General features: G+C 47.5%; 1 protein-coding gene across 1 annotated transcript in view; it reads right to left on the bottom strand.

Moving 5' to 3' along the window:
• LOC144155589 (uncharacterized) overlaps window positions 1-27,912 on the bottom strand; it is a 509,077-nt gene that overhangs the window by 224,746 nt on the left and 256,419 nt on the right. Inside the window, exon 4 of the mRNA XM_077687126.1 lies at window positions 18,410-18,474. Coding sequence (XP_077543252.1) covers window positions 18,410-18,474 — 65 coding nt within the window. The remainder of the gene's footprint in view (window positions 1-18,409; window positions 18,475-27,912) is intronic.

Genomic DNA, 27,912 nt, shown 5'->3' with positions numbered 1-27,912 from the left:
CCGGAAGCCGTCAGCCGCCAACACAGAATTAATTATAGCAGGTTTATTGCAACCAGTTTCAAATTCGGTCGCCGCGCGGGAAAATGGCCGTTCCAGTCTGACCAGTCTGACCAAGCGGGCCAGTCTGACGTCACGGTCTCAGCCGTGACGTCAGGGACGTTCGCCGCATCGTTTGCTACGATTGCACATGGTCCGCACTCGCCCGAGCAGTCGACATGTCTGAATCGTCAGACTTGGATGAGTCGCTGCCACCCGACAGACAGAGCAACTTTATTTGGCCAGGCGATTAGGCCGGCGATGTCTTCGCCGTCGTCCGTTTTTTAATATCACTGCGGCTCGAACCGGCGCAGACCGTGATAGCAACAGCTTGTCGTCACTCTTATAATCAATCTGATCGCGAAAAAGAAGTTCCACATGCGAGAAAGTAGATGTTAGTGTGGTGAAAAATTGTGCTAGGGGTTGTTATCAGCGCTGAATTTAAAAGCGGCGTTCAGATATTTGCCGCGATGGTAAGCCTACGCTGACCGGAAGCGGAGGTTCGACGCCCCGACCCAGCACTGCCGGCACCGCGGTGCGGCGAGCGGCCGAAAGATGGCGCCACCTGCGCGCTAGAATCAAAGCAGGCCACGGGAGATGTCTTGGTCATCGATCGCTGAAACGGCAATTATCGCCAAAATAATGCTCAGTATGCGAAAATGTGATGATAGTGTGGTGAGAAGCTGTGTAAGGGATGGTCATTCGCAGTTGTACAGATACCGGCGATCAAATATTCACCACGATACTAAGCCTGAAGTTCCCAACACCCAAGCATGACTCTAGCAACACCGAGCCCGCTGGCTTGAGCGACAGTTCTTGTGGCCGCCGCCACGCACGAACTCAGTCCACGTTCAGCGCTGCATGTCGTCGCGTGGAAAATAATGCATCTTGGTGGCGTCGTCGATTTGCTCAGACAGGCTTCCACGAGCTGTACTTCGCATTCCGCGAGCTTGCCGTAGCACAACTTGGGCGAGCTCGGAGACCCGCACCGCCGCGTCGACATCGCGCACCGCGCGGTGCCGGCACCGCGCAGTTTTCGGCACCAGTGCAAGGGGACACCATGCGCCGGCCACGAACTGAAGAGCGAAGACGTCGAACACGCAAAGTGCGCAAAGTTTACAAGCATTGCTCACACAGCTACACCCGTACGTCTCCTGCCCAAACGAATACCACCGACAGCAGCAGCGCAGGATATCGTTTCCGGTTCCGAACACGACTATATGACGTCACCCTGAACTGGCCAGACACGCCGGCCGATGTTTCGTCACCCCGAAAGCGATTTCGCTAGTGCTGCCGATTTGTGGAAGCTCGCGGCCGGGACAAACAAAATCGGTTTTAGATGTGATTCCGGCCTCGGATCGCTGCAAAAATTTCTGGGAGGCATCTGTACAAACTAATGAAGCCAATTATATCATTTTTAGGCGTCAAAATGTAGTGTCAGTACTCATCGGTTCCCTATGACTGGCGCGTCGGTAAGGTCATCCCAGTCTTCAAAAAAGGAAATTGTTTTGCCTCTAATAATTACCGTTCGATTTCCATTGCTAGTGTTTGTTCTAAAATCATGGAGTATTCTTGTATTCGCACATTGCCAAATTTCTGAATTCTGTTAATTTTTTAAATCCTAATCAACATGGTTTTCGTAAAGATCATTCCTGCGACACTCAGCTTGCCATGTCCTTTCATGACGTACATCCGTGCCTAGACTCCAACATTCCTACTGATGCAATTTTCATTGACATTGAAAAAACATTTGATAAAGTCCCACATAATCGCCTACTGCTAAAAGTGTCTCGCCTTAATCTGGAACCATCAGTTCTGAATCGGAAAAGCGCATTTCTAAGTGACCGCCAGCAATTCGTCCACGCCAATGCGCATACATCAGCACTCACGCACGTGCTATTCTGTGTACCCCAAGGTACCGTCGTGGGGCCACTTCTTTTTCTCATACAGTCAAAACTTGATTTAACAAAACCTGATCTTAGGAATTTCCCGATCCAACGAACAAATTCGGATTCCCCCGCAGGTGCCTATACGGCTCAATGCTTTTTATGACGCCCGTGTGTACGAGATTTCGGCGCACGTTAAAGATCCCCAGGTGGTCAAAATTAATCCGGAGCCCTCCACTACGGCGCGCCTCATCGCCTGCGTTGCGTCGGCGCGTTAAACCTTACAGCCAAGCCAATGCTTTTTATCAACTCGAAAACTAACGAAAAAGATTCTCGAAATACTAACGAAGTATTTCGAGAAACAGACATTTAAAAAAAAGAGCAATTTCGAATGTGTTTCGCCAGAACGCCACGAAGATTATTGGCCACCTCAGAAAAAAAAACTAGGCATGTATACAGTTCTGGTTTTACGGAGCTCCATGAGATAAACACAGCAGTCCCGTGGCCGCAGATCATGGCAGCCCGGCCAGCACGCTTTCCAAAATATTGCAGGGAAAGGACGCCATCATCCATGCCACTTCGTTTTGAATTACGTCGAAGAAAAAGAACCTCAAGGCCTCCTCGCACGAGAAGTAAGCCCTGTTTACGTGGTTCAATGATATGAGAGTCAAGACCTTCACGCTAAGCGGGAAAGTGGGGCAACAAAAAGCGCCGTGTTTCGCGCGTCTGCTGGGGTGCGACGAATTAGGGTAAGCCTTATTAGGGACGAATTAGGGTAGGCTTATAATTTTTACCACGGAATTTTAGTGCATTACTAAATTATTGGCAGGCGAGCGCCGTGGACGCAGCAGTGGCGATGTCATGGTAGCTGCTTAGAAGCGCCTCCCTTTGGGCATCCAATTTATGGAATCAACCGCTTGTAAACTTACAGTCTGGATTTTAAGAAGTTATCGATTTAATTCAACGTTTCGCGGCTCGCGCTGACTTCGTAAGATCGGGTTTTAGTTTTAACTGTATATATAAATTACCTCGCCATGAAGCTTACGTCGAACGTCCGTCTCTTCGCTGACGATTGTGTCATTCATCGCCCTATCAATGGTAGCTGTGACATGTCCGCATTACAACACGACGTATTTCGCCTGCATAAATGGTGCAATAACTGGCTAATGTCCCTAAATGTACAGAAAACTGTGCACGTTCCCACCGCCACCGCAAATATGTGCAGCCTAAGGATACTATTAACAACTTTACTATTGACTCGGCTGACTCGGTTAAATACTTAGGTGTCCATAAATCCCACAACTTAAACTGGTCCTGCCACATTAACCACATAACGAACTCGGCGAATCGTGTACTTGGCTACCTTCGCCGTAATCTTGGCCTAACCCCTCCCTCAATAAAAGTACTTGCGTACGTAACTTTCCTGGGGCCTAAACTAGAATATGCAAACGTTATTTTTGGTCCTCACCAAGCTTATTTGATTAACACCCTCGAATCTGTCCAAAATCGCGCCACTCGATGAATTGTGTCGGATTACTCACACCATTCCAGCGTGTCGGCGTTAGAAGCAAAACTTATTGCTCCTACACTTGATTCTCGCCGCACGATAGCGCGACTGTGCTTTTACTCCGAATTCTTACACTCGAAACAACCTAGAAATGAGTACATCCGGCTAGCCCACCACACTTCTCGTGCTAGTCACCCCAAGGCAGCCTATCGGGAACGTGCCCGTACTAATGCCTTCCAGCAGTCATTTTTCATCCGCACCTCCAGAGACTGGAATGACCTATCTGCTGCAGTTGCTGCGATCATTGACCAATCCCGTTTCGAGCACGCCATTGAAGAAGTGCCACCATAATTACTGTACCCCTTTTACTGCCGCCACTACATCGCTGCAGCCCTACTTTCGATTGTCATGTCATGCCCACCCCTCCTATAGAAGTGCCTCCATAATTAGTGTACATCGTTTGTAGCCGTTACCATTTTGCTGTAACCCTACTTTCAAGTGCCATGTCATGCCCACCACTCATTTAATTTCCCCATTGGGCCTTTGAGGAATCAATAAATAGATAAATCAACTTCGTAGGTCATTTTTATTCCCAGTCGAAGGACACTAATTTTTTAAATACGTACTGCGAATAATTTTTAAACAGCCACTGTTTTATTACTATGCTTCGAAAACATTCTGGATTAATTATTGTACATTTTAACATACTTTTAGAAACAGTAGTTTTCACAATAGTTCCAGTAATTATGAATCTGCACAAAATTTCCAGGAAGCCTTCTGCGCTCTTAAAAAATTCCGGGGTGTCTGCTTCAGCATAACGCTATCAAATGCCCATTCATCACAATCAGAGGGATGAAGCAGCCAATGGCAAGACCCATCATAAGATTTGACACTAAAAACCGTATGTGCACTCCAATATAGGGCAATGCACAACGACACCTTTTCATTGCTCGACGTCGCAGCGCACATCCGGATTTTGAGGCAAATCTTATGTTGTGTTTCGTTATTCGCCAGATGTGATCCATCGTCGCCGTTCGGGAGCATCGCGGTGAAGCATAGCCACCGAAATGTTTGAAGGTTTTTTTGTCTTACTATAACTGCAGGTATCTGCACCGCAACAGTACAAAAATTTGGCGAATCTAAGTTTAACTTCCTGCTACACGGCACAGCCCCAGCTACAGGTGATATTTCAACTAAAGAATGAAGCACTGCTTCGTGACCCCCTTCCTGCGTGCGTGTCCACCCTTATGTCCGTAAGGTTGGCAAGAGGCGCAGACACGGCGTGGGGCGGGGAGGTGTGCCTGTCGCCTTGCCGTCAGGGCCCCGCCTCGCCTTGGCGCACTGCGAGCGCCGGCAACCTGGCGAACGTGACTGGAGGACCGCAAGCGAACACAATGCCCGCCCTAATGACTGGGAACTCATTACGCTAAGTAGAACATCAGCAGACATTTAACGAACGGGGGGAGAACAGTTGGGGCGCCAAAGTGGGTGTGTGAGCGAGTAATCACCGCAATGTGATTGCAGACTCATTAGGCAGACCTTAGAATGCCGCAGGCTCAGCAGAGACTATTTTTTGGTTGCAGTCAACCGATACCTCGTGGGAAGGTGTCCGCTATGGGCGACAAGGAATGCGGGATTTTTTTTATTGGAGCGTTTTATTGGAAAGAAAGCACAAAGATGATTGGGAGTCATTTTTGGCAGAATAATAGCGCAAACTATAGACTATATCAGCAATCTCTCTTTACAGGGGTGATCCCATGGCTGAAGCCTGCCCGCACCGATAAAATCGCACCCAAAGTCGCCCCATTGATAGCGAATTACTAGCTTGACTCAGAGCTTTTATAAAGAGAACGCAGCAAGTCTCACTTAAGAGGCCGAAGGGCACCCTGCCGCTAAACTAGCGGGTATGCTGCAGCACAGCCATTTGATGCCATAAACATTCAGCTAAGTAATAAATAGTACAGTAATAATTATCGTACCCCTATCAGAGCTTGATACACCGATGATTGTGATTACGACTGAAGGTGACGTGCCACTAGCCAGCACCGCTGCCAGGTGGCCATGGAGGTAGTATCTGCCGTCCTGTCTGGGGCGTTGAAGTAGTTACAGCTCCACTGATGGTACGTCGAAGCGTCTATCCATCGTGCACCTTTTCTTGTGCACTACAGCGCGCAAAAAAAAGAACTTCAAAATATGTCGGCAGGTCCACCTAACTGCATGCGCGAAGGTGTTTCTTGTCGTTTCCCATTGCGCACGTGGACTCAACTCATCGCATTCCTATGGCTCTTGCTAATTCATGACCCACGAGCTTAAATAGCATTGTACACCGATACGAGACATTTTAGAAATTCATAAAGATGTTCCTTACGGTCTAGTTTGCTTCTTTTAAAAATATACCAGTTCTTTTACAGAGATAAAAAATAATCAAGAAACACATTTTGGTTTAACCAGTTTTTACTAGATGGCGCTAGCTGTGTAGCAAGCAAAAGTTTTGTATTTTCATTTCATTGCAGAAGTGACATACCTCTAAACTAAGCAAACTAGGCCGTTAGGAACATCTCTATGTATTTGTACAGCTTTTTGTATCGGTGCACGACGGTTTTTCAGTCCGCGGGTCATGAAGTAGTGAGTCCCATAGGAATGTTGACAGGTGTGTCCCCTTTTAATTAAAGCGGCCATTAAGACATAATGCAAGTTTGGTTCATTCTAAAGGTTGTCTCGTTAGAATAACGCTGACACAACTTTTCACGCGAACTTCGCTCAAATAAGCTATATGATTAGGAAGAAAGAGAATGTCCATGCGACCCACTAGCTCATTTCCTGCACTAGAACCTATTCCTGCACTAGAACCTATGACTATTGTGAAGTTTCTCTCCTTCAAGGGCAAACAAAAAGTGCTTACGGAGGCCGCTAAACTAAAAGGAACTGATTATGCGATAGGTGAAGACTTTTCGGCTAAGGTTAGGCAGGAAAGGCAGAAGCTGCTTCACTTTGCACGAGAACAGGGTGGGGAATACAGACTACGGTTTAATAAACTGAAAATGGGTAAAGAAACTTTTGTTTATAACGACGTAACGGATGCTGTGGTCCCATGTAGTTCGTAGCCACGACAGACAATTCATTCTTTGGGTAGAGGGTCTTCAGGTAGCCATGACCTTGTATGCATTTTAGTTAACTGCCGCAGCCTAAAGAATAAAACGGCCGAATTCAACTCGCTAATAGAAATTTCGAAGCCGCATATAGTTATTGGTACGGAATCCTGGCTTGACGGCACCATAAATGACGGCGAAATGTTCCCTTCTTATTATTCCGTGTACAGGAAGGATCGCAATTCCCGTGGTGGTGGCGTATTCATCCTTGTGCATGATAGCATAGTAAGCCAACCTATGCACTTCGGGACAGAGTCTTGCGAAGCTGTCTGGTGCAAGGTTCTACTGAAAAATGGTGTTTCCGTGGCCGTTGGTTCCTTCTACAGACCGCCTGGGTTACGAACTCCTGAGCCTCTGTTCCAGCTGAGTAACATGTTGTTAAGCTTGCAAACAAGTTATGTAGTTCTTGGTGGAAACTTTAACTTGCCTGACGTTGAATGGCAGTCCAGCAAGCCGATACTGCGGAATACATCTCTCTTGTACTCAGCCTTCTACGAAATGATCAATGCGCATTCATTATCCCAACTCGTAGAAACACCCACTCGAATCAGTGCTAGCAGCGCGACTTTGCTCGATTTATTCTTTTGCAATGACCCTTCCCTTGTATCGTCTGTACTCACAATTCCCGGTATTAGCGATCATGATATTGTTATCGCTAACGTAACCTGCACGGTCAAGAGCCACCGGCCTACAGAACCAAGAAAAGTGTTCTCCTATGATAAAGGCAACTACAGCTCGCTCTCGCGTGCGCTAGATGCATTTTTGCCTGAATTCCAGCAGCATAGCTTATCTCTTGGCATGAACGAACGATGGAATCTTTTTAAAACAAAGATCTTGTCCCTAACACAAACTTTAATTCCTTCACGCATTATCTCAGCTAAGCGCCGCACTGATAAGCCTTGGCTCAATAAGGAACTTCGGTCTTTGATAAACAGAAAAAATCGGCTGTTTCGAAAGTATTGTAAATTTCCCCAGCCTGAGCTACGGTCCAAAATAAAAAAGATGACCAAAGCAGTGACGAAAGAAATGACCAAAGCGCATGAAACTTACCTAAACTCCCTGGGCGAAAAACTGAAAACCAACCCTAAATTGATGTGGAAATATGTCAAGAACAAAAATAATTCTAAGGCTAGTATTCCTGACGTCATGGACGGCATAGACTACACAGGAAATACAAGGGGCAAAGCCGAAAGCTTTAACGTGTACTTCCAATCAGTGTTTAATCGGCAAACTTACCCCAATACTATGCCGCAAATTTTGAACCCGCTTGCGCCTATGCAAGAAATAGTAATATCCGAAGCCGGCATCGTGTCTCTCTTGGAAAAATTGGATGTGCACTCAGCTTCCGGCCCAGACGGGATATCAAACTTTATCCTAAAGCACTGCGCTGCGTCCATAGCCCCTTTTTTGACCCTTTTGTTCCAAGCATCACTTCGGCTGGGTGTTTTACCGGCTGACTGGAAGAATGCCAATGTAAATCCGATATTTAAAAGTGGTGACAAAACCAATTTTTCTAACTACAGGCCTATCTCGCTGACAAGCGTTTGCTCTAAAATACTAGAACACATCATTTACACAAACCTAATGACTCATTTACAAAACAATAACTTCTTCTCCCCAATGCAACACGGTTTTAGGGCAGGCTTCTCGTGCGACACGCAGCTTATTGAATTTGGGCACGATATTGCAACTTCCATTAACGCAGGCACTCAGGTTGATTGTATATTTTTAGATTTTCGCAAGGCTTTTGATTCTGTTCCGCATCCCTTGTTACTGCGCAAGCTATCTGTTCTTAACATACCTACTGAACTGCTGAAGTGGCTGGATGCTTATCTTTTCGAGAGAAAACAGTGTGTGGTGCTTGAAGGCCTGAGTTCTTCAAGTATTTCTGTGTTATCCGGTGTCCCGCAGGGCTCAGTTTTAGGCCCACTTCTTTTTTTAATATTTATTAATGATCTCCTGAACTGCACTTCCAGTCGTACTAGATTGTACGCTGATGACTGCTGTATCTATCGTGATATAACCAGCGTAGCAGATGCGGACCTCTTGCAACGCGATCTTAACTCTGTTTTTTCTTGGTGCCAGTCGTGGGGGATGACGCTCAATCTAACAAAGTGTAATCTGGTAAGGTTCACCAACAAAAAGCACCCTCTACTTGTTGACTACTACATGGGCGGGGCATGTTTACCGGTAGCCACAGAGTTTAAATACCTCGGAATCTTTTTCTCTTCTAACCTGTCCTGGAACTATCACGTCAATTATATGATAGTAAAAGCGAGCCGTGTGCTAAATTTCTTAAGACGCAATTTCAGGCAAGCTCCGACTAAGGTCAGGGAGACTTTGTATCTGACGAATGTGCGCCCCATTTTGGAATATGGTTGCAGTATCTGGGACCCCTACACAAAGACAAACGTTGATGCACTGGAAAGAATACAGGCTCGCGCCGCTCGCTTCGTAACAGGCGATTACGATTTTTTTTAAAGATCAGCTGACATTTGCAGAAGACTTGGATGGCCTCTACTCGCTGAAAGACGCAAATACCTGAGACTCTCGTTGTTCTATAATATATTCAACTCCAGAACTGGCATTAAGAAAGAAACTTATTTAAAACAACCAACATACGTATCCCCTCGCACCGATCACTGTTTAAAGATTCGCGAGCTTAACTCCAGGATTAACACATTTAAGTACAGTTTCTTTCCCAAAACAATACATGACTGGAATGCTCTACCGGAGGAAATTGTCTGCTCTCCCCCATCTTGTTTTGGAAAGCGTTTGCAGGATTATATGCGTCAGTAATATCCCGCCGCCTTGTTTGCCGGGCTTACGGGTTATCTGTGTTACGAAGTGCTTGTTGTCTGTACATCCTTTCTGTACATCTTCCTTTCTTGAAGTGCTCCTTTTCCAACGCCAATTCACCGCTTTGATGTATACTCATTATTTAAGGAAACGCAACCTGTTTGTTTGTTTGTTTATGCGACAATTGTATTTGTACTTTGTGTCCCTTTTTTCTTATTCCCCCTCCCCCCTACACTAATGCCTGTAAAGGCGATGTAGGTATTTGAATAAATAAATAAATAAAGACTTATTATGGGCAGCTGTGCTACTGGCTAAGGCCGGCAAAAGCAAACGCAAGTTAGGCAGGGCTTATAAGCTTGCAGAACGAACTATTTACGCTTAGATTTAATGGATATTATTTTTATAGCTCCAAGAATGGTGAGGTAAACAATGGAAGTTGCGAACGCACACGTAAATATACAAGCACCAGTGAGTAACGCGCACTATGCTTGTTATAGTTCACTCAGTCGGACGCTTAATTCGCGGTTGTCTCACACGATACTGGCCAATTGGCATAAGCGGCATTGCCTTAGGCGGCTCTGTTTGTTGCGCACACCAGCTGTTTCACGAATCAATTACTCTCAACCGTGACAAAAATAGGCCAGGTGTAAATCCGGTCAAAAACAAAGCGAGTGCGGACAACGGACCTGAGCGGTATTGCGGCGCCATGTAGAGGACGGACGGTAAAAGAAGCAATGAAATACGTTTCCTCGCCCGATGCGCACTTGACAGCGTACTTAGTATTCGTTTAAAATACCTGCCGTGGATACGTAATTGCTGACGTCACGAAAGACACGATTTAGCGAGAGTATAGAAATTTTAGCTTAAATTGCGTAATTTCTCAGTGACTAGAGCATCTTTTGCTGCCGGATAAGTGTTGTGGGCGATATAAAGCCCCTAATTTCGAATAAAACAAACTTATATTTTGTATTCATGACGCCTTTAGCACAACGCGTGTCCAGCGCCAGTAAGGGCGGATGTGGCACCAACTTGTGAAATCAAAGCGAAACGGCAGAATGGCTGCAGGCCAATTTCTTTTCATACATATCTCTTTTTTTCGCATTCGTAATTATGAGTTCAGATACAAATGGACGGCTCGGACGTGCTGTGGACCCTTCCAAGACGGGCGCTGGCGCTAAGCACCTTCTCGAAGGGGAGTCCAGGCAACCGCAAGAGCATCGCTGACGACAGTGTTCAGGCGCTAGGCTGTCACGTAAAACACCTGCGGGCCTATGCAGGCCAGAGGTCACGAGATACCGCTCACGACGACGGCTCCCATGTCAAATTTGCAAGCAGCAGCAGTCGAATCCGCCACTGCGCAAGTGGTGTGCGCGTGTGTGCGCGCGCGTGCACACACACACACACATGCTGACACACACGCACAGACACACGCGCGCGCACACACAGAGTTTCTTCCCTGCTTGTCCGCAATGTCTTTGCATCCGTCCTGATCTGCCCAGCTATCTTCCTCGAAAGCCACTCCCAAGCGACGCTGTTTCCGAGCGTCCAGGCCGTGCCTCAAGCAACTCTCCGAGCACATGCATCGCTGTTACGCCAAGCGTGTGACCAACCATCTCGCGGGGAGTGCTTCGAAAGAACAGAGCGGTGAACTCAATTGACCGCGTTGCGCCCTTGTGCGGAGCCCTTCCGGGCTGGTTCCGGAGTGGGCTCCGCACAGGCGCCGTCAGGAGACTCCCCGTGCGAGCGTGCTGCGGCATCGCTGATGTGAGCGAGACGAGGAACCTGGGCAGAAAAGCCCGCCTACCCCAGTGGCCGCTTTGCGGGCGCCGCGATCGATATGCCGGAGGTTAATCAGGCATCGCTAAGACTCGCGATAAAGCTGCCCGCCGGTGGACTTCTCCGTTCCCGAGCGGCGGGCAAGGCTCGGGGCGACGTAGCGAAACGAGTGGGCCCTCGCTCTCCGCGGGCTCGCTTATGCCGGAGGGGAAAATCAATCTGCCGCCGTGCGCACAGAAACAGTTTAACCTTTCAAGTGCATTCACATGCTTTCGCTAATGACACTCGGGGGTCTGTAACCATGATAACGGGGAAAAGTTAGCTACGTTCCGAGTTTTCGTTTCCGTGACTTGGGCCCGAAGGCTCCGGCCGAGAAAAGAAAATAAGGCCCAAGTCTGTTCCAGTAAACATTGTCTTGCTTTGTATCGCAGAGATTGTATTTTACGAAAACACTCCATCTTAATTTAGCTCCGGCCTCTGAGGAGCTCTTTGTTTGGGTCTATTTTCTACAAAAGCAGAAAAAAAATCTACACACAGCAACGTATGTGTTAGTGTTATTGCTTGTACGCCCTACAAAAACAAAATGAATGCATGTGCTCAGCCTTGAATGGAAGTAATTACCTTACTTTGTCAGATAAGTGCTACGGAGTAATAGCATGGCCGTCCGCTGAGATAGATATCACTCGTCTTTTTTGTTTAGGACAGCCTTGATACGAAGTTGGAAAACTATGACTTAAAGCTACCAAAGCGCTAAATTGGGTGAGAGAGAGAGAGAGAGAGAGAACTCTTTAATGTGGGCTGGAGAGGTCAGCTCTGCTAGCGGCAGTGCTTGCTACGCCAGATGGGGATGATTACAATGCAGTGAAGTGAATGTGAGAGATCGCGAAAGCAGCAATAGAGAGAAAAAAAAAGTTAAATAAAAATGGTACGCAATGTAGTGCAAGTTGGTTACTGTATACTAAGGAATTCATGGTACTAGCGATGAAGCTAGCGACTTAAAGCTAAAGTAAAAAAAGCCAATTATCTAAAAGTTGTACGCTAGATAATTGGCCAAAGTAACTAAACATGTATTTTCTAAGCATGTCATACAACTAGTGAGTGTGCACATTTATATGTATTCGTGAGTTCAGGTTGGCGTTAAAAAAATTATGAAAAGCCTTTTTTAAGCTGGATTATAGTTTCTAGGAACTTCCCATGAATATCTTGTGTAACACATGCCTGGCCTCCCGTTAATTATATATTTCAATTCGTGAATGCTTGTAAATTAAACACAATATTTTAATTACTAACTACGCATTTTTTATTTGCCGTTCAGAAGCAATTTACGCGCAGTATCGACATAAGAACATCCAAAAAATTTTCGAAACACGCCAAGAAGAACATGTAACACAACAGGCGCTATAAACATCAAATGGCACCTTCAATAAACCATTTCGCAGCTTCGAAACAGCGCTAAAGACTTCGCTGAGATGATGCATTACACGCCATCGATGCAAGTGTGAAGATTTCCTGTTCTCTGCCAATTTTCCCTTGCAGTCCTACCGCACATGTACATTTCCTATTGCAGAAGTGTTTGTAACTTGCAGAAGTGTATGACAGGGAATGTTGTATTTTTCCACAGAAACTTTCGAAAAATGTGTTACTATATTTGCAAATGTTTTCACTTATACATGTGCATCGTTAGATCTTTTCTGTAATATGATCGAGCATAAGTTTCATGTCTCTGTAACTTCAGATGTCTCGCTGCCTGTACGGGCCCCCAGGCACTTCCAAGTGGTGTATGATCGCTTTTCGCCTGGGGGACCCCCAACAAAATTTGTTGAAAATAAAATGACTTGGCTTGAATGTGCGGCGAGGCTCTTAGCACTGGTGGCAATGTGTACCTTCGAGTTATGAAGAAACTCCGGAAAACCGAAGTACGTCTTACGAGTTTCGCCTCAGTGGGTGTGTTTTTGCGCGTATATTCAGCCTTAACGCTCGGTGACTTTGACGTTCAGCCTTACGGCGGGCCAAACGACGTCGCACTCCTTCTACGCCGAGCTCCATGTGAGAATTGCGGACGTTTTCCACGTCGAAGGCCGCAGTGCAATCACTTGGTCCACCTTTTATTTTTCTGTCAGTTGGAGCCGTGGCGGGGATGAGAGCTCGACTCGCATTTCGGTGTCACTGACTTCAATTTCCGTACAGTCCCGAATTTTCCCAATGTTTAGTTTCAGCTCAATTACTTTCCCTTTACGCCCTGCGCGCCGTCGGCCTTATTAGGAGCCGTTTCGCTTCTACAGACGTCGAAAAGCGGCTTTTCTGTTCCATAGGCTAGTTAATGCAACCGCATTACAAATGTGAAGCGCTTGCTGCGGTCACAATGGTGAAAAACGGAAAACGATATGCAGCCGATGTGACAAATAACTGACAAATAAGGGGTAAATAAGTGACAAATCGGAGCTGCCCACCGCAAGCCCTCTAAATGCATTGTTTGTAACCAGAGCAAAATATTTACAGCAGAATCTCGACACCGATCAATTTATGCACAGTATACCACAAACGAGGATGTTCAGGTTTTTGCAAAGCCAAGCTCAGTTCTAGAGAAACCTTTTTCCTTTGCCGATGCCTACCAGCGTCTTATTGTAAGGGCTTATAAAAGATGTCCCATTACCCTTCATAAAAACTGCGCAGGAAGCAACACACACACACACACACACACACACACACACACACACACACACACACACACACACACACACACACACACACACACACACACACACACACCCGCACAGACACACACACGCACACGCACCCACACACATGCACACGCATACGCGCACGCCCACGCACACACACGCACAGACACACACGCACAGACACAGTCTCACACACACACGCGCACACAAGCACACGAGCACACACGCACACACACAAACACACACGCACACACGCAAAAGCGCACACACGCACACACACACACACATTCACACACACACACACACGCACACACACACGCGGGGCTAAGGTGTTTTGCTGCTGAGCACGAGGACGCGGGTTCGATTCCCGGCGCGGCGGCCGCTTTTCTGATGGAGGCGAAAAGCAAAAACACCCGTGTGTATGAGATTTCGGCTCGCGTTAAAGTGGTCAAAATTAATCCGCAGCCCTCTACTACGGCGCACCTCATCGTCTGCGTTGCGTCGGCGCGTTAAACCATACAATCAATCAATCAATCAATCAATCAATCAATCAATCAATCAATCAATCAATCAATCAATCAATCAATCAATCAATCAACGCGCTCACATCCACACACCCACGCACACACACACACACACACGCACACACACACACACACACACACACCGACACACGCGCGCACACGCACGCGCACACGCGCACACACACGCACACACACACTCACACACGCGCACACACGCGCGCACAAACGCGCATGCGCACGCCCACGCACACATGCACGCACACACACACATGCACGCACACACACACACGCAAGCACAAGCATACGCGCACCTGCACGCACACACGCACACGCGCACACACACAAACACAGACACACTCACACGCACACACACACGCACACACACGCGCGTGCGCGGGGCTAAGGCGTTGTGCTGCTGAGCACGAGGACGCGGGTTCGATTCCCGGCGTGGCGGCCGCTTTTCTGATTGAGGCGAAAAGCAAAAACGCCTGTGTGTACGAGATTTCGGCGCACGTTAAAGATCCCCAGATGGTCAAAATTATTCCTCAGACCTCCACTACGACGCGCCTCATCGTATGCATTGCGTCGGCGTGTTAACCCTACAATCAATCAATCAATCAATCAATCAATCAATCAATCAATCAATCAATCAATCAATCAATCAATCAATCAATCAACGCGCGCACACGCACACGCAGACACAGACACACACACACACACGCACACACACACGCACACACGCGAAACACACACGCACAGGCGCACGCACACGCGCACGCACACGCATACACACACACGCGCGCACTCGCACACGCGCACGCACACACACGCACACATGCACACACACGCGCGCACACACGCGCGCACACGCACACGCACACACGCACACTCACCCACACACGCGCGGCAACTCGCACACACGCACACACACACGCTCGTGCGCACACACACACACACACACACACGTGAACGCACACGCGCACACACAAGTACACATGCGAAAACACACACGCACACAAACACGCCCACACACACATGCACTCGCACACGCACACACGTACACGCACACACACACACACGCGCACACAAACGCACACACACGCACGCAGGTGCACGCACTCGCACACAAGCACACAAACACACGCGCGCACTCGCATACGCATACACACACGCACGCACAAACACACACACTCACACGCGCGCACACACGCGCACGCACACGCACACATCCACACACACACGCGCGCGCACTTGCACACGCGCGCACGCACACACACATGCACACACACACAGACACACAAAAACGCGCGCACACAAAACACACGCGCACACACACGTACACGTGCGCGCACTCACACACGCACACACACGCGCACAAACACACACACACGCACACACGCGCGCACGCACCCGCGCAAATACACACACGCGTGCAGGCGCACGCACAAGCACACACCCACACACACACACGCTCTTGCACACGCGCACGCACACACACACATACACATGCGCACGCAACACGCACACACACATGCACACACACAGACACACACAGACGCGCACACACGCACTCGCACACGCACGCACACGCGCGCACACACAAACGCGCACACACACACGTGCGCGCGCACACACACGCGCACACACGCACACACGCACCTGCGCACACTCGCACACACGCGCACACACACACGCCCAGGCGTACGCACACGCACACGCCCGCACGCACGCATGTACACAATCACACGCGCACGTGCGCACAAGCACACACACACACACACACACACACGCACGCGCACACACACGCCACACGCACACAATGTGAAAAAAATGTGAGCTCACATTTTTTTGCTGGAGGAGGCGAGTTAGCTATTGAGCATAACAAAAACTTTATAACAAAAAAGGAACACGGGGAAACAGACGATACACAAGACTATAAAAAAGCACAACAAGCGTTTTTTTCGTCTTGTGCATCGTCCCTTTTGCGCCGTTCTCCTTTTTGTTAACCATGAACCAACTCGCCCAAACATCGCTGGCAGGAAAAACTATATACACATATTGACTCCGGATTCTCGAACAAATAGTGGGTTGCCTGCCGGTAATTATGAATACTCAAAACAGTAAACACTAGGCAAAAAACCCTTAATACTGAAGCGCGCGGTCGCGAAAGCGCTCGTTGCTAACCGCGCCAACGGCGCATTACAATTCCCCGCGTCAAGGAAGTGATGTGCGCGCACTAACGTGCGTCCGATACAACTGCATATTTGATGAGAATTCAATTCGAAGGTTTGGAATAAAACTTGCTCGACCATTCAGTTGACTAGAACACTTGGGTTGCAGCGCGTGAGAGGTGTGCGGAATAGTAACCAATGCGACCGCCCTTTGTCCTGTCTACTCGTGTTTTATCCTGTCTACGCCCCTTCCTTTTTTTGGCGCACTACAATAATTGAAAGCTTGCCTATCACGTAAACATGGCCGCTCTTTGGCCAGGCGCTAATATAAACAGGTTATCGAGCCGATCTAGCAGTAGCTGCTTGCATCGGTGAGCCAGCAAGCATGGAGCGGATGAGCATCGTCTTCCGACACGAGTGAGCTACCACTTCGAGGCCTCGTAAGTAGGCAATGATTAGGCCGTGAAGTACTTAATTAATGACAGAATGCGTTATCGCGAGGTACGAGGACATTATAAATGCAGTGCCGTTTATAAAGTATGCCCGCACCTTGAAGTATGCTTGCGTTCATAAGCAAACAGCTGCCAGGATCTCATTCGTCGTCGACGCTGGATCCCATTCCGACTTATTTGATCTGGTTGCATTGATGCGTTCAATGACGTTTAAGAAAAGGTAAGAGGAACAACAGCCCTCACATAATTGCAACGAAACTTCAGCAGCGGTGCGCGTATAATCCCAGCTCTGGCGGCGGCTCATGGCCCCCTTACGAAGGGTGGCAAACCTAGCGGGAGCGTATGCTTCAATATCAACCTTCAGCCGGAGTTTCGTGGCCGGAAAAGCATTGAAGGAATCTGCCTAAACCCAAGGTATGCTCCCAGTCATAAAATAAAGTTCCCGCCTCGCGAGTGTAGGGTGGCGCACGTTTCCAGCGTACGTTTCCTTGTCGTTCCGCCCTCTGGTCTTTAGTCTGCTTACCGCAGGCATGAAATTATTCGAATTCATTACATGTTACAAATATCGGTATAAATCACATAGCCTGAATCAAAAATTTGTTTTGTTATTAGCTGGGAATTCGGCTAGGAGCTCCCCCTGCTGCAAATCACGAATAAGAAGGCAACACATTGCTTCGCCTCCTCCAGAAATTGCGGGCGCATCTGTAAGTTCAACCCACTCCATACGCCACGGGACAAAGTTTCGCAGAAGAAAAAAGAAGGAGTATTTTTGTAACCTTACAACTGTCACAAAAGCCTATTTTTTCAGCACTGTTTAAGTAAGAAAAAAAGCAATACAGTCATAACACACAAAACCGGCATTCTGCATCGGTAATAATGCTCTTGAAGAAAATAGGCGCTTACACACAGAGAAAAGCACTGCGCAATGAGACGCAGGTAGTCATTTCTTTAATATAATTATGAACAAGGGGTTTGCGTTAAATTTGCCGAGTTGTTTATGCTTCAGGAGTTCAAAAAAGAGGCTAACTACCGCATCGCCTATTTGTTCGCAATGACGGTCGAGATGCTTTCCTAAGCTAAGCCAGTGTAACAAGTTATTTGTTTCTGGAAAGAAAACTACAAACAGCTGAGACCTTTGATGATGTTGTCGATGACTAAGAGAACAAATAGAGAAAAACATTAACCGTCATTGAAAAAGTGACGCGTGACATGTTCCAGCTAGCTAGTTCCCGCATTGTTAAAGAGAACATCATAAAGTCTTAATCGAGTTATAATAAACATGGGGGGAAGAGAAGTCCCCCCCCCCCCCCCCCCCGCCAGTTTTGTGGTTTAAATGAAAAGTCCTCTGTATCTGCGTTACGACGCCAGAGCGTCAAGTATGACGCAGCATTAAAACATTTTCACATGAAAGTAAAGCTGCAGGCTTACCTTTACGAAGAGGATAGCGGAGGAGTTCGAACTTCAACTCCCCGTTCCCGGAAGGGTAGAGCACCCTGAAAAATGAACACAAAAGGGGAGGAGGAGGGGCGGGTGTTGCATTCTGCACCATACTTCACGTACCGCACACAGGATGGCTTCATAGCATGCGTCTTTGTTTTTCTGATTAGTCAGCCGAGAGTGCGTGATGTTAAGTTTGGAAAAAAATGGCTCCTTTTTATCAGGCAAGAAGACCAGTGGGCCGCACTAGGAGGAGAGCAGGCATTGATGGAGTTGGTACATCAATTTCAAAAATGTGAAAAAAAATGTTATATTTAAAAAATCCGTAGGATTTCTCGTACTTCTCATTAACATAGGTACCCTAGGTTGGAGGCATTACATTTAGTTTTGGTAGGATAGGCATGGCGTACTTTGGCGTAAAGGCCAGTGGAATTTAGTTCCGCACCCCATGTAATTCAGGATCAGGATCAGCAGTCTGATCCGGATCAGTCTTTCCATTACTCCTGCATTAAGATATGGCACCTGCGGAGGCGAGGCAGATAACATACATCGAATAATTCCTCTAAACCCATAAACGATGGAGTGCAAAATAATTTCGCATTGGTTGCTTCCAGTTATTGGTTTAACAGGAGCAGTTTTCTCTTGTCTGACCGTTTTTTTTTAAATCGTGCTAAACTAGCCATTTCGTCAAACTCCTTCCGTATTGGTCTTCGTTATAGTACGACATACCCCTTAGTGGAATAGCAGATTTCCGTTCATTTTTGCAATAAGTCAATTGTTGTCAGATGTGGCATCATACAAGGGTGCATGTTTTATAAAAATTATGCGCGGTTCTTATTTCAGTACACCGCGGACTAATTGTATTTTTACCCAAACACTACTTTCAGTGCGCCTTTTGGAGCGCAGGAAGCATTTGGTGCTGAAAATGGGAGGAAAACATGAGAGTGCCAATTCTGTACTAAGAACTTCCATACATCACGGAACACGGAAGTAAGAACCTGGTTACGCATGGCTCATATCTAAAAATCAATTGAAAACACGCGTTTGTTTGGAAGTAAACAGTCGCGTCGACGGTGTTTGTGTCACTGCTTCGCACTTCAGAAAGTTGTGGCAAAATAAATTCTTGCCTACGGCCTGATCGTCCGTAGGGCAACGATAAAACTACTGAGATGTCATTCGATACATTAACTACGATGGCCTTTATGAACGCATTAAAAAGAGAGAGAAGCTCTTTATTGAAGGACGAAATGCAGAGAGCTTTGCCAACATGCGGACAAGAGGCAACAGGGACATACAATACGGCAGCAGAACTAATCGAAGGCCACCGCACTGGCCAAATCAACCGCCTAGGGCGCTGCTCCGCACGCAGACTCCTCTTGCAGAGACTCGGGATCGGCCCAGCTCAAGGCCCTGAGTCTGTGTGTTGCATCAAATCATCAATCAGAAGTCATATAATCGTGCGACCGATTCCCAAAGACATGCACCGACATTTCACACTGAAAGGCGGATTCATCGAGCCACGACACTAGATAAACAATTTCCCCCTTCTCGGACGACCCTCTATGTCGATGCGGCAGAATATCGGCATAATGATGCATTCGCAATTGCCGTAATTCACTCCGCGTCATCTCCTCCTCTTGCCACCCTCCCCATTCACACGCGTCACCCGCATGTCGCGGAAGAGGCGACAATCGCACTGGCATTAACCGTAAGGCCCACCGCTGAAATTGTATTTTCCGATTCGAAAACGGCCGTTCAAAACTTTGCCAAAAGGCTCATTTCCGCCCCGGCACCCAAAATTCTCTGTCTAAATTCGCCATCCGACACGGTCGAACTCCAACGGTTCCCGACTCACCCGGGCATTCGAGGGATAGAGACGGCCCACACGGCAGCCCGAGCTTTTGTCACCTGGGTGTACGATGTGGACTCTTCCCTCCATGGAGCCAGATCGACCAGGGACAGTCTTCTCAGATTCAGAGAGGTCACACAGCATTACCGCTTCTCCCGTTGCAAGCTTCCCCCCGCTCCCTCATCCCTCACTCTGGAGGAGGAACGCCTATGGCGTCAACTCCAAACGGAATCTCTACCCTGCAGAGCCGTCCTTCATCATGTCCACCACTCCCTCTACCCATCCTCCCTCTGCCCCCGCTGCAGCGAAAAAGCCTCGGTCCAACACCAAATGTGGGCTTGTGCAGAGGACCCATTCCCTCCAATTAATTATCCTGACCAGTGAATGGAGGCGTTGGGCCGCTCGGACCCCCAGCTCCAGAAGGAGCTTGTGACTCGAGCGGCTGAAGTCGTCGCGACCGTCCGGGTCGTGCCCACCGCGCCCTAACCCTTTATGTAAATAAAAGTTATTTCTCTCTCTCTCTCTCTCTCTCTCTCTCTCTCTCTCTCTCTCTCTCTCTCTCTCTCTCTCTCTCTCTCTCTCTCTCTCTCTCTCTCTCTCTCGCTCTCTCTACGTCGACATGCTACTCTGCAGGAAGGGGAATGGGGAAAGGATAGATGATTTGTAAAAGGAGGAGTGGTAGAGGAAAGGAGAGAAAAAAAAAGTGATAGAGCCCTATAGAGGGGCATTGGATGTAGCGAGGACTTTCCGCAAAAGTCATCGGAACAATACATATATGACCCGTAATGCTCTGTGAAATTGTTTAAATTAAACACGAACAAAACGAAACATACGATTAGAATACTCCGCCCCGTTTTGTTCGCGCTGTACGATTTTTTTCAAGATCATTAAGCCACTAAGTCGGACCATTGTCTTGCTAAATTAAATGTTTTATTTCTTGGACGATCACTGGCGTCTGCCGCTCGCGAGAGATTATCGATGATATCTGTTGTAGAACCAGGATTGGCCAGTTTAAGCTATTTCTTTTTGCCGTGCGGTATCATGCAAAACTCGCCCAAATCAAAAATATGTCCCTACGCAGGGATTAATCCACAGGAGCTAATTCATTTCCGTACGCCCATATGCATCTTCATCGCCACCATCCCTCAAACCCACTCCTCACGTTAAATGAAATCGGGAGCGGGATGCACTCTTCAAGCTAGGGACGAGAGGAAACTGCGATTTGGAACACGGTCATGAGAGACACTCACCCAGGAGCAGGCACGCAATGAACCGACATCGTCCCTGCTGAGGGGCGGAATGTTGGTTTTTACAGCCTTGAGGGTTGTTTATATGAGTCAAAAGCACACGCATTACCTGCTATGGTATATCATATGTTCTTGCCGGTCCCTTGGAAAGAGGAATTAACCCTAAATTCTTTTCACGACCTTTGATTATACCTAACGTCGAACATGCCACAATGACTTATTAGGCGGTGCTAGGCAGTTGCACGTCTAAAAAAATGCTGCGGTGTATTTTGCGTGATGACCAACAGATTTGCAAGTCACATAATCGCGAAGCTGTGAAAAACCCCTATTTGTTCTGTGCCTCAATCAGTGGTGCAAAGTTGGGATCATGGTGTTTTCAGGCATCTGGATGGGGTCTTGTTGCACTTTGTAAAGGAAGAATGCTAAATCGTCGAGTACACTTGCTAAAAGTGCGCAAAAGCGATAATGATTGCAAAACAGATCTACTGCGACTGGTACTTGCAAAAAGCGCCCACCAATGGAGACACCCTACGACGGAATTGCCAAATTCCGGATGTGCGCGTTAATATAGGCCATTACGGACGGAGAGAGAGATAGAGAGACCCCAGTTGGCCAATAGAGATTCGCGAGACATGCTATGTTTTTTTCACGCTTATAGCATGGGCGCAATGGTCTCCATATTAATCTGCTTATTTTTAAAAATTTCGGATGACAGCCAAAAGACAGCTTGAAGAGGTATGGAGCTCGAAGTCGCAGTACCGAAACTCAGTGGCGAACGCCCGCGAAACTCAGCGGAGAAAATTTTTGACACTTGAATATATGAGAACCTTCCAGGGTAGATCAATATAGGACGTATAAGCGTATACACCAAAGTATGGCAATAATTGAACCGTTTTTTGAGTTTGCAGTGATGTGAGGCTGCTCAAAAATATTTTAAAAGAGAGAGAGCGCGCGCGCGCGCGCGCGAGAGAGAGAGAGAGAGAGAGAGAGAGAGAGAGAGAGAGAGAGAGAGAGAGAGAGAGAGAGAGAGAGAGAGAGAGAGAGAGAGAGAGAGAGAGAGAGAGAGAGGAGAGAGAGGGGGGAGGGGGGGGGGGGGTCAGGATTTTGTTTTTGAATCCTTTCATCAGCGGTCCCATAAGTCAAGATTCCAGCGGTGCCATAAATTGACTGCCTTCCCACGGTTCAACCGGTTGACCTTTTTTCCCATAGAATTTCAATTTCACGATGTCCTACTTAAGAACGCTGTAGTGAATTCTCGAAACATGCTCCGCGCTTTAACATGCCCCAAACAACAACCCACCAACGTTCGAGTGTAAATAGTGCCATTACCTCACCCATGGTGCGGCCATGACTAAAACAAAACGAAACCACGCACGAGCGCGCGTAAAATAAAAAAAATAAATGTGGGAATTATTTTCACAAACCTGCAATATACGTTTTCTGGAACAACAAAAGAATATACGTCCACAAAACTGATCAAAACACAAAGGGTAACTCTTGACAACGCTACAAGGGAGCAAATGACCCCCATGTCATGCAGAAAGGATTATCGTGTGCAGTTGCATTAATTACAGCGTGGTATCACCCAACGCAGGCGGCACGTGCATACAAAAGACCACGAGTGTTATCGCTCCATTGTATAATATGCCAGGTAGAAAACTAAATTCATTTATCTGAATGCAGCTAACACTATAAAGTTTCGCGTGCTCTGCGAGCACGGGGGTAGGGGCGGGGGGGGGGGGGGTGGAAAAGGTAGAAGTTTTAAGGAACAACCTTAAAGCAAATCACATGAATTTTTCTTTCGCATCTTGGTTACGTTTACTTTTTTCAGGAAACTTCCAGCGCTAGTTTAAATTCCGACACAACGCTGCTAGTTTTCTGTTATCAAAACCTGAACGAAGGTGGAAAAGGTACCAGTTTTAAGACCTAACTTTTATGCAAATCACATAGTTTTCTTTCGCGTCCTCAGAAGTTCTTTTTTTTTTTTTGGAAATCTTACAGCGCTCTTGTTTTATTCCGACGAAACTCTAGACACACTTGTTTGTTACTGAAATCATAAGGACGGTAGAATTTTTTTTTTTTGCATTTCCTTTCTTTTCTTTTCTTTTTTACTCACGAAAAGCCGCTAACTTTCCCTTTCACGCAAATCTTTTCCGTGCCTAGCAAAGACACCCGTAACGAGGCGGAAACATTCAAAAGTAAAGTTTGGTGTACTTTAGAGAGTGCGTGTTCGCGTCACGATGTATTCACTGCAAAGCCCGAGCAAACACGAGACAGGCCATTTGCGTCTGCGACTAATTAGCGCCCCGCATTGTACTCGCTGCCACGGACACGCCAGAGCAGCGATGCGGGTAGCAGCGCTAAGGCCGGCTCATCACAGCCACGCGGAAAGCCCAGTGCGTACGCGCTCCTCCGCTGCATCTGCAATATTTGTTCGCCACCGCGCAATACGGGGGCCTGCGCATTTAACTCAAGTTGGGGTTTAACGTGACGAATATGCGCCTGTAGAGACTGGCTTCGTAGTAGTCTAAACAGCCCGGCGTTCTGCGCCGAAATCTAGACACACAGATGAGGTGTGGTTTCTCGCCTCCAGCAGGAGAAGGCCGCATATCGAACCTACGACCTCATATATTCAGTAGCGCTCAGAAGCTGAGCCGCCGGGGTGGGTTACATGCATTTCATATCGATTCACTCCTTTGTATGTATGCTCTCATGATATTGACATTATGGCATTAATGCGACCGGATTAAATGCCCCATTATGCGGACAAAAGAAGTGTCGAGCGTCCGCGCGACTGAAAAATCGTTCCAGAAATTGGCCGACGTCGCAAGGAGAAAAAAAAAAATTAAGGAAAGATAAGCCAGAATATCGGGAATTCGAGGCGGGGCCTGCCAGTGTAAAACGCATAATATCGGCTCGCGCGAACTAAAGGTGAACCTAGTTGTTGCGTCGGACCCTCCGACTTACAAACATGGGGTAGATACATGTACTGAGGCCTAAAGAAGTAATCTGCGCATGCTAATTACACAAGTATGCCCGCATGATTACGCTAATAGCGGATATGCGGGGATAACTACGGTGGTTACCCATGTCTCGCATTATGTTCCAAAGAAGAAAACGACCCCAAAGGGAAAGGATCATCCTGCTTCAGGGAAAAGACCATGACGATGGCAATGAGAGAACGTAATACTTTCATCAGGGCTATGTTTACTGCAGTGGAATCTCGGCAACATATCATGATCCCATAAGGTAAGCGTGCTTCTTCGTGCACAGCACTTGCTTTCCTAATTTCATCATGCAGCGCTAACAGGGGGAAACGAATAGGGAAAAAGACGAGAGAAGAAAATGGCGTTAAGAGTAAAGGATCGTGAGGATGGCAATGAGAGGGACACGATCGCACCACTGGTGGGCAGCACGGGTAACTTCAGCGTGCTAATTACAAAAGTAGCAAAGAACGTTTACGATAATAGCGTATATACAGAGTTAACCATGGGGATGAGACAAGCCTTTCCGTCATAGTAACAGACAGAAGAAAACTATGTAATGGAAAAAGGATCATGCCAGTGGCTGTGAGAAGACACAATCGCCCCACTGGGCAGGTTGCGCATGCCTGTGGTGTATCTATTGCGAAGGACTGTGAAGCCACAGCAGTGAAACGTTGTCGCTCACGGAAGTACGCCTCAGAAGACGATGCGAGGGAACACACGAATGCCGCATGGTGAGCGAATGGGCGAATGCCGCATGGTGAGCGAACAATAGTCGACTCTTGTTAATTGAACTTCAGGTTTAGCATTCAATTTTATGATTCAAATTCACCAGATTGAGCGATCCAGTGCGGTTATAAAGCTATGGATCTCGACTTCGGTTAGCCCGACTTTCTCCTGAAAGGGTCCTGCAGCGGTGCTGCTAAACGCGCAATTGTGTCAGCGCACACTTCCACTTCCCGCAGCATAAACTGCCAGTCAACAGCCACGGTATCGGTCGAGGACGCAGCCCATAGGGGGCTGCAGTGACAATGACTGGCTGATGAGATGGAAACGACGAATGCCAGTCCTCTGCCGCCGTCGATGAAGATGATGAGCTAGGTAATCACTGACCCCTAAAGAGCTATTCCTACCGTTACCGTGAACGAATGTTGAAAGGATGAGAGCCACGCGTGACGACAGGGCGGGAGTCCCGGTAAAGTGGCTTTGTCTCGTCTTGGCTGTGTCGTTGGGCCACAGGCTGGGGACACAGATCGGGGGACATTGCTGGTTTCATAGCTTTGCTAGCCAATCATGTAAGTAGGGCTGAATGTAGATTCCTTTTTGCTTTTTTATTGGTTGCTAGGGCACGACTCAAAACGCTGTAACGTGTTTTGATTCATTGCATCTTACATTCCTTTTCATTGAATTTGTCTCATGAGTTTGTCGGGCGTTCAATGTATAAGTTTACATTTTAACGCGTAGGCTGTGGTCGCTCTCATACGGTAACTTTTTATGGGAACGAGCCCACTCGTCACAAGCCCACTCGTCACCGGAAAACTCATCGTAGGCCAACTCCTCACACCGGCCTTTTCGTACAGTTCCATCTCGAGATAGGAACTCTCGTGCGTGGTGCCTTCTCGTCACATGGATTTCGTTACACCGCGGCCGTGTGAACAAAAGCCTAGAAGCCCTGACCGGGAATTGGCGTTTAAAGCCGGTCTGAGGCTGATTTCTACAATGGTAAATTCGTTACGCCTGTTTAGGAGGGCGTGCGGAGGTCTGTGTGAGCATCAGGAATGCATAAAGAGCTGTTTTTTTTTTTTTCTTTTCCTGGGGAGGGGGGAAGAGGTCAGCGCGATTTGCACTTCTTGAAATGCCGATCGTCAGCGGTGTTGAGTTGGTGTACGTCCGTATTTTCGCGCGTATAACCTGCCCTTGCATACAACCCACACTCCCACTTTCAGTGTGCGAATAAAAAAAATTAAAAATGGCGAAGCTTGCACCAACTCACGCAAGGCTTGAACCATAGCTAAGCTGGAGGATTTCTTTCTGTGTAAACACTGAAGGACACGCCAGCAGGCATTGCATTAGGTTTGAAATTGTTTGTTTGTTGATTTGATTGATTGTGGGGTTTTAACGCGCCGATGCTACACAAGTGACGAGGCGCGCCGTAGTGGAGGGCTCCGAAATCATTTTGACCACCTGGGGATATTAATATGAGTGCTTAGAAATCTCGAACACACCGGACGTTTTCGCTTTTCAGCTCCATCAGAAAAGCGTCCGACGCGGCCGGGAACCGAACGCGCTTCCTTGGGCTCAACAGCACAGCGTCAAATCCAGCTGCGCCACCGCGGCGGGCTATTGTTTTTTAAATAATATTAATCTTTATTTCACTGCACTGAATACATATTCGGGCCAGCCCAGCCAAAAAATATTGTGGGGCCTTTTGTTAACCTGTTCCGTTGTCGCTTTTCACGGTGATGGTAGTAGTCATCGTCGGACGGCACCCCCCCCCCCCCCCCCCCCCCCCCCCGCCTCGCTCGCAGATACCGAGATGTCAACGATCGCATCGCAAGAATCCTGGCTGATCACGACAGCTGAGCCACAGTCAATAAGCTTCGGAACATTGCCCGCAACATCCGCTACCGGTACTGATGAAGTGAACAACGTCGCAACCAGCGTTGAAGACGCCTACACAACGAGATAACAGTGCAATAGTACAAATAGTACAACAGTACAAAGAGAGTGCAATAAACATTTTTTTATTTCATGTACAACCTGTTCACTGCGTCATTTATAACAATTTGTTTACTTTTTTTGCGTGCCATGTAATACAAATTTGCAGGCTATTATCATTTTAATATACCTCGGTATGGCGGCATATTTACCTAACTTCCTTTGTTAAAAACTTTGAAAGAACACTCGCTCGCCTACATCATTTTGAAATGGGCGACGTATATATAGCAGGCAGAAACATCGCTTTTAGAAAACAAGTTCGTAATGCGAGTTTTCCGTGTGACGAATTTTCCGGTGATACGAGAATTCCTCGTACGAAATGCCCTGCGACGAGTTGGCATTCCTGACCAGTTTACCTGTGACGAGTTGGCCTGCGACGAGTGGACTTGTGACGAGTGGGCCTAGACCCACTTTTTATGGTTAGTATTGTCCCATGGACTTCTGCATCCCTTCAAAGACACACGCTATTTTATTTTTGTTGTATTCACTTTCATACCTTGCTCTGCAAATCCCGTCGCCTTTCTCTTTGTCCGCCCACTTTCATTTTTTAAACCGATCCTTCACAATTACTTGCGATGGAGAGGATGGTGACTGGCGTTTCCGGCATTCCCCCATTCCATCACAAATAAATCCGCCCATCCATCAATCCAGTAAGGAACAGTAACACCCCAGAATATGGAGCGGCTCCAGATAATG

Source organism: Haemaphysalis longicornis, unplaced genomic scaffold (assembly GCF_048455015.1).
Source record: "Haemaphysalis longicornis isolate Haplotype H1 unplaced genomic scaffold, Haemaphysalis longicornis Haplotype H1 scaffold_1, whole genome shotgun sequence".
Classification (NCBI taxonomy): domain Eukaryota; kingdom Metazoa; phylum Arthropoda; class Arachnida; order Ixodida; family Ixodidae; genus Haemaphysalis; species Haemaphysalis longicornis.
Note: the sequence above shows the minus strand (reverse complement) of the source record. Positions and strands in the feature narration are given on the sequence as shown.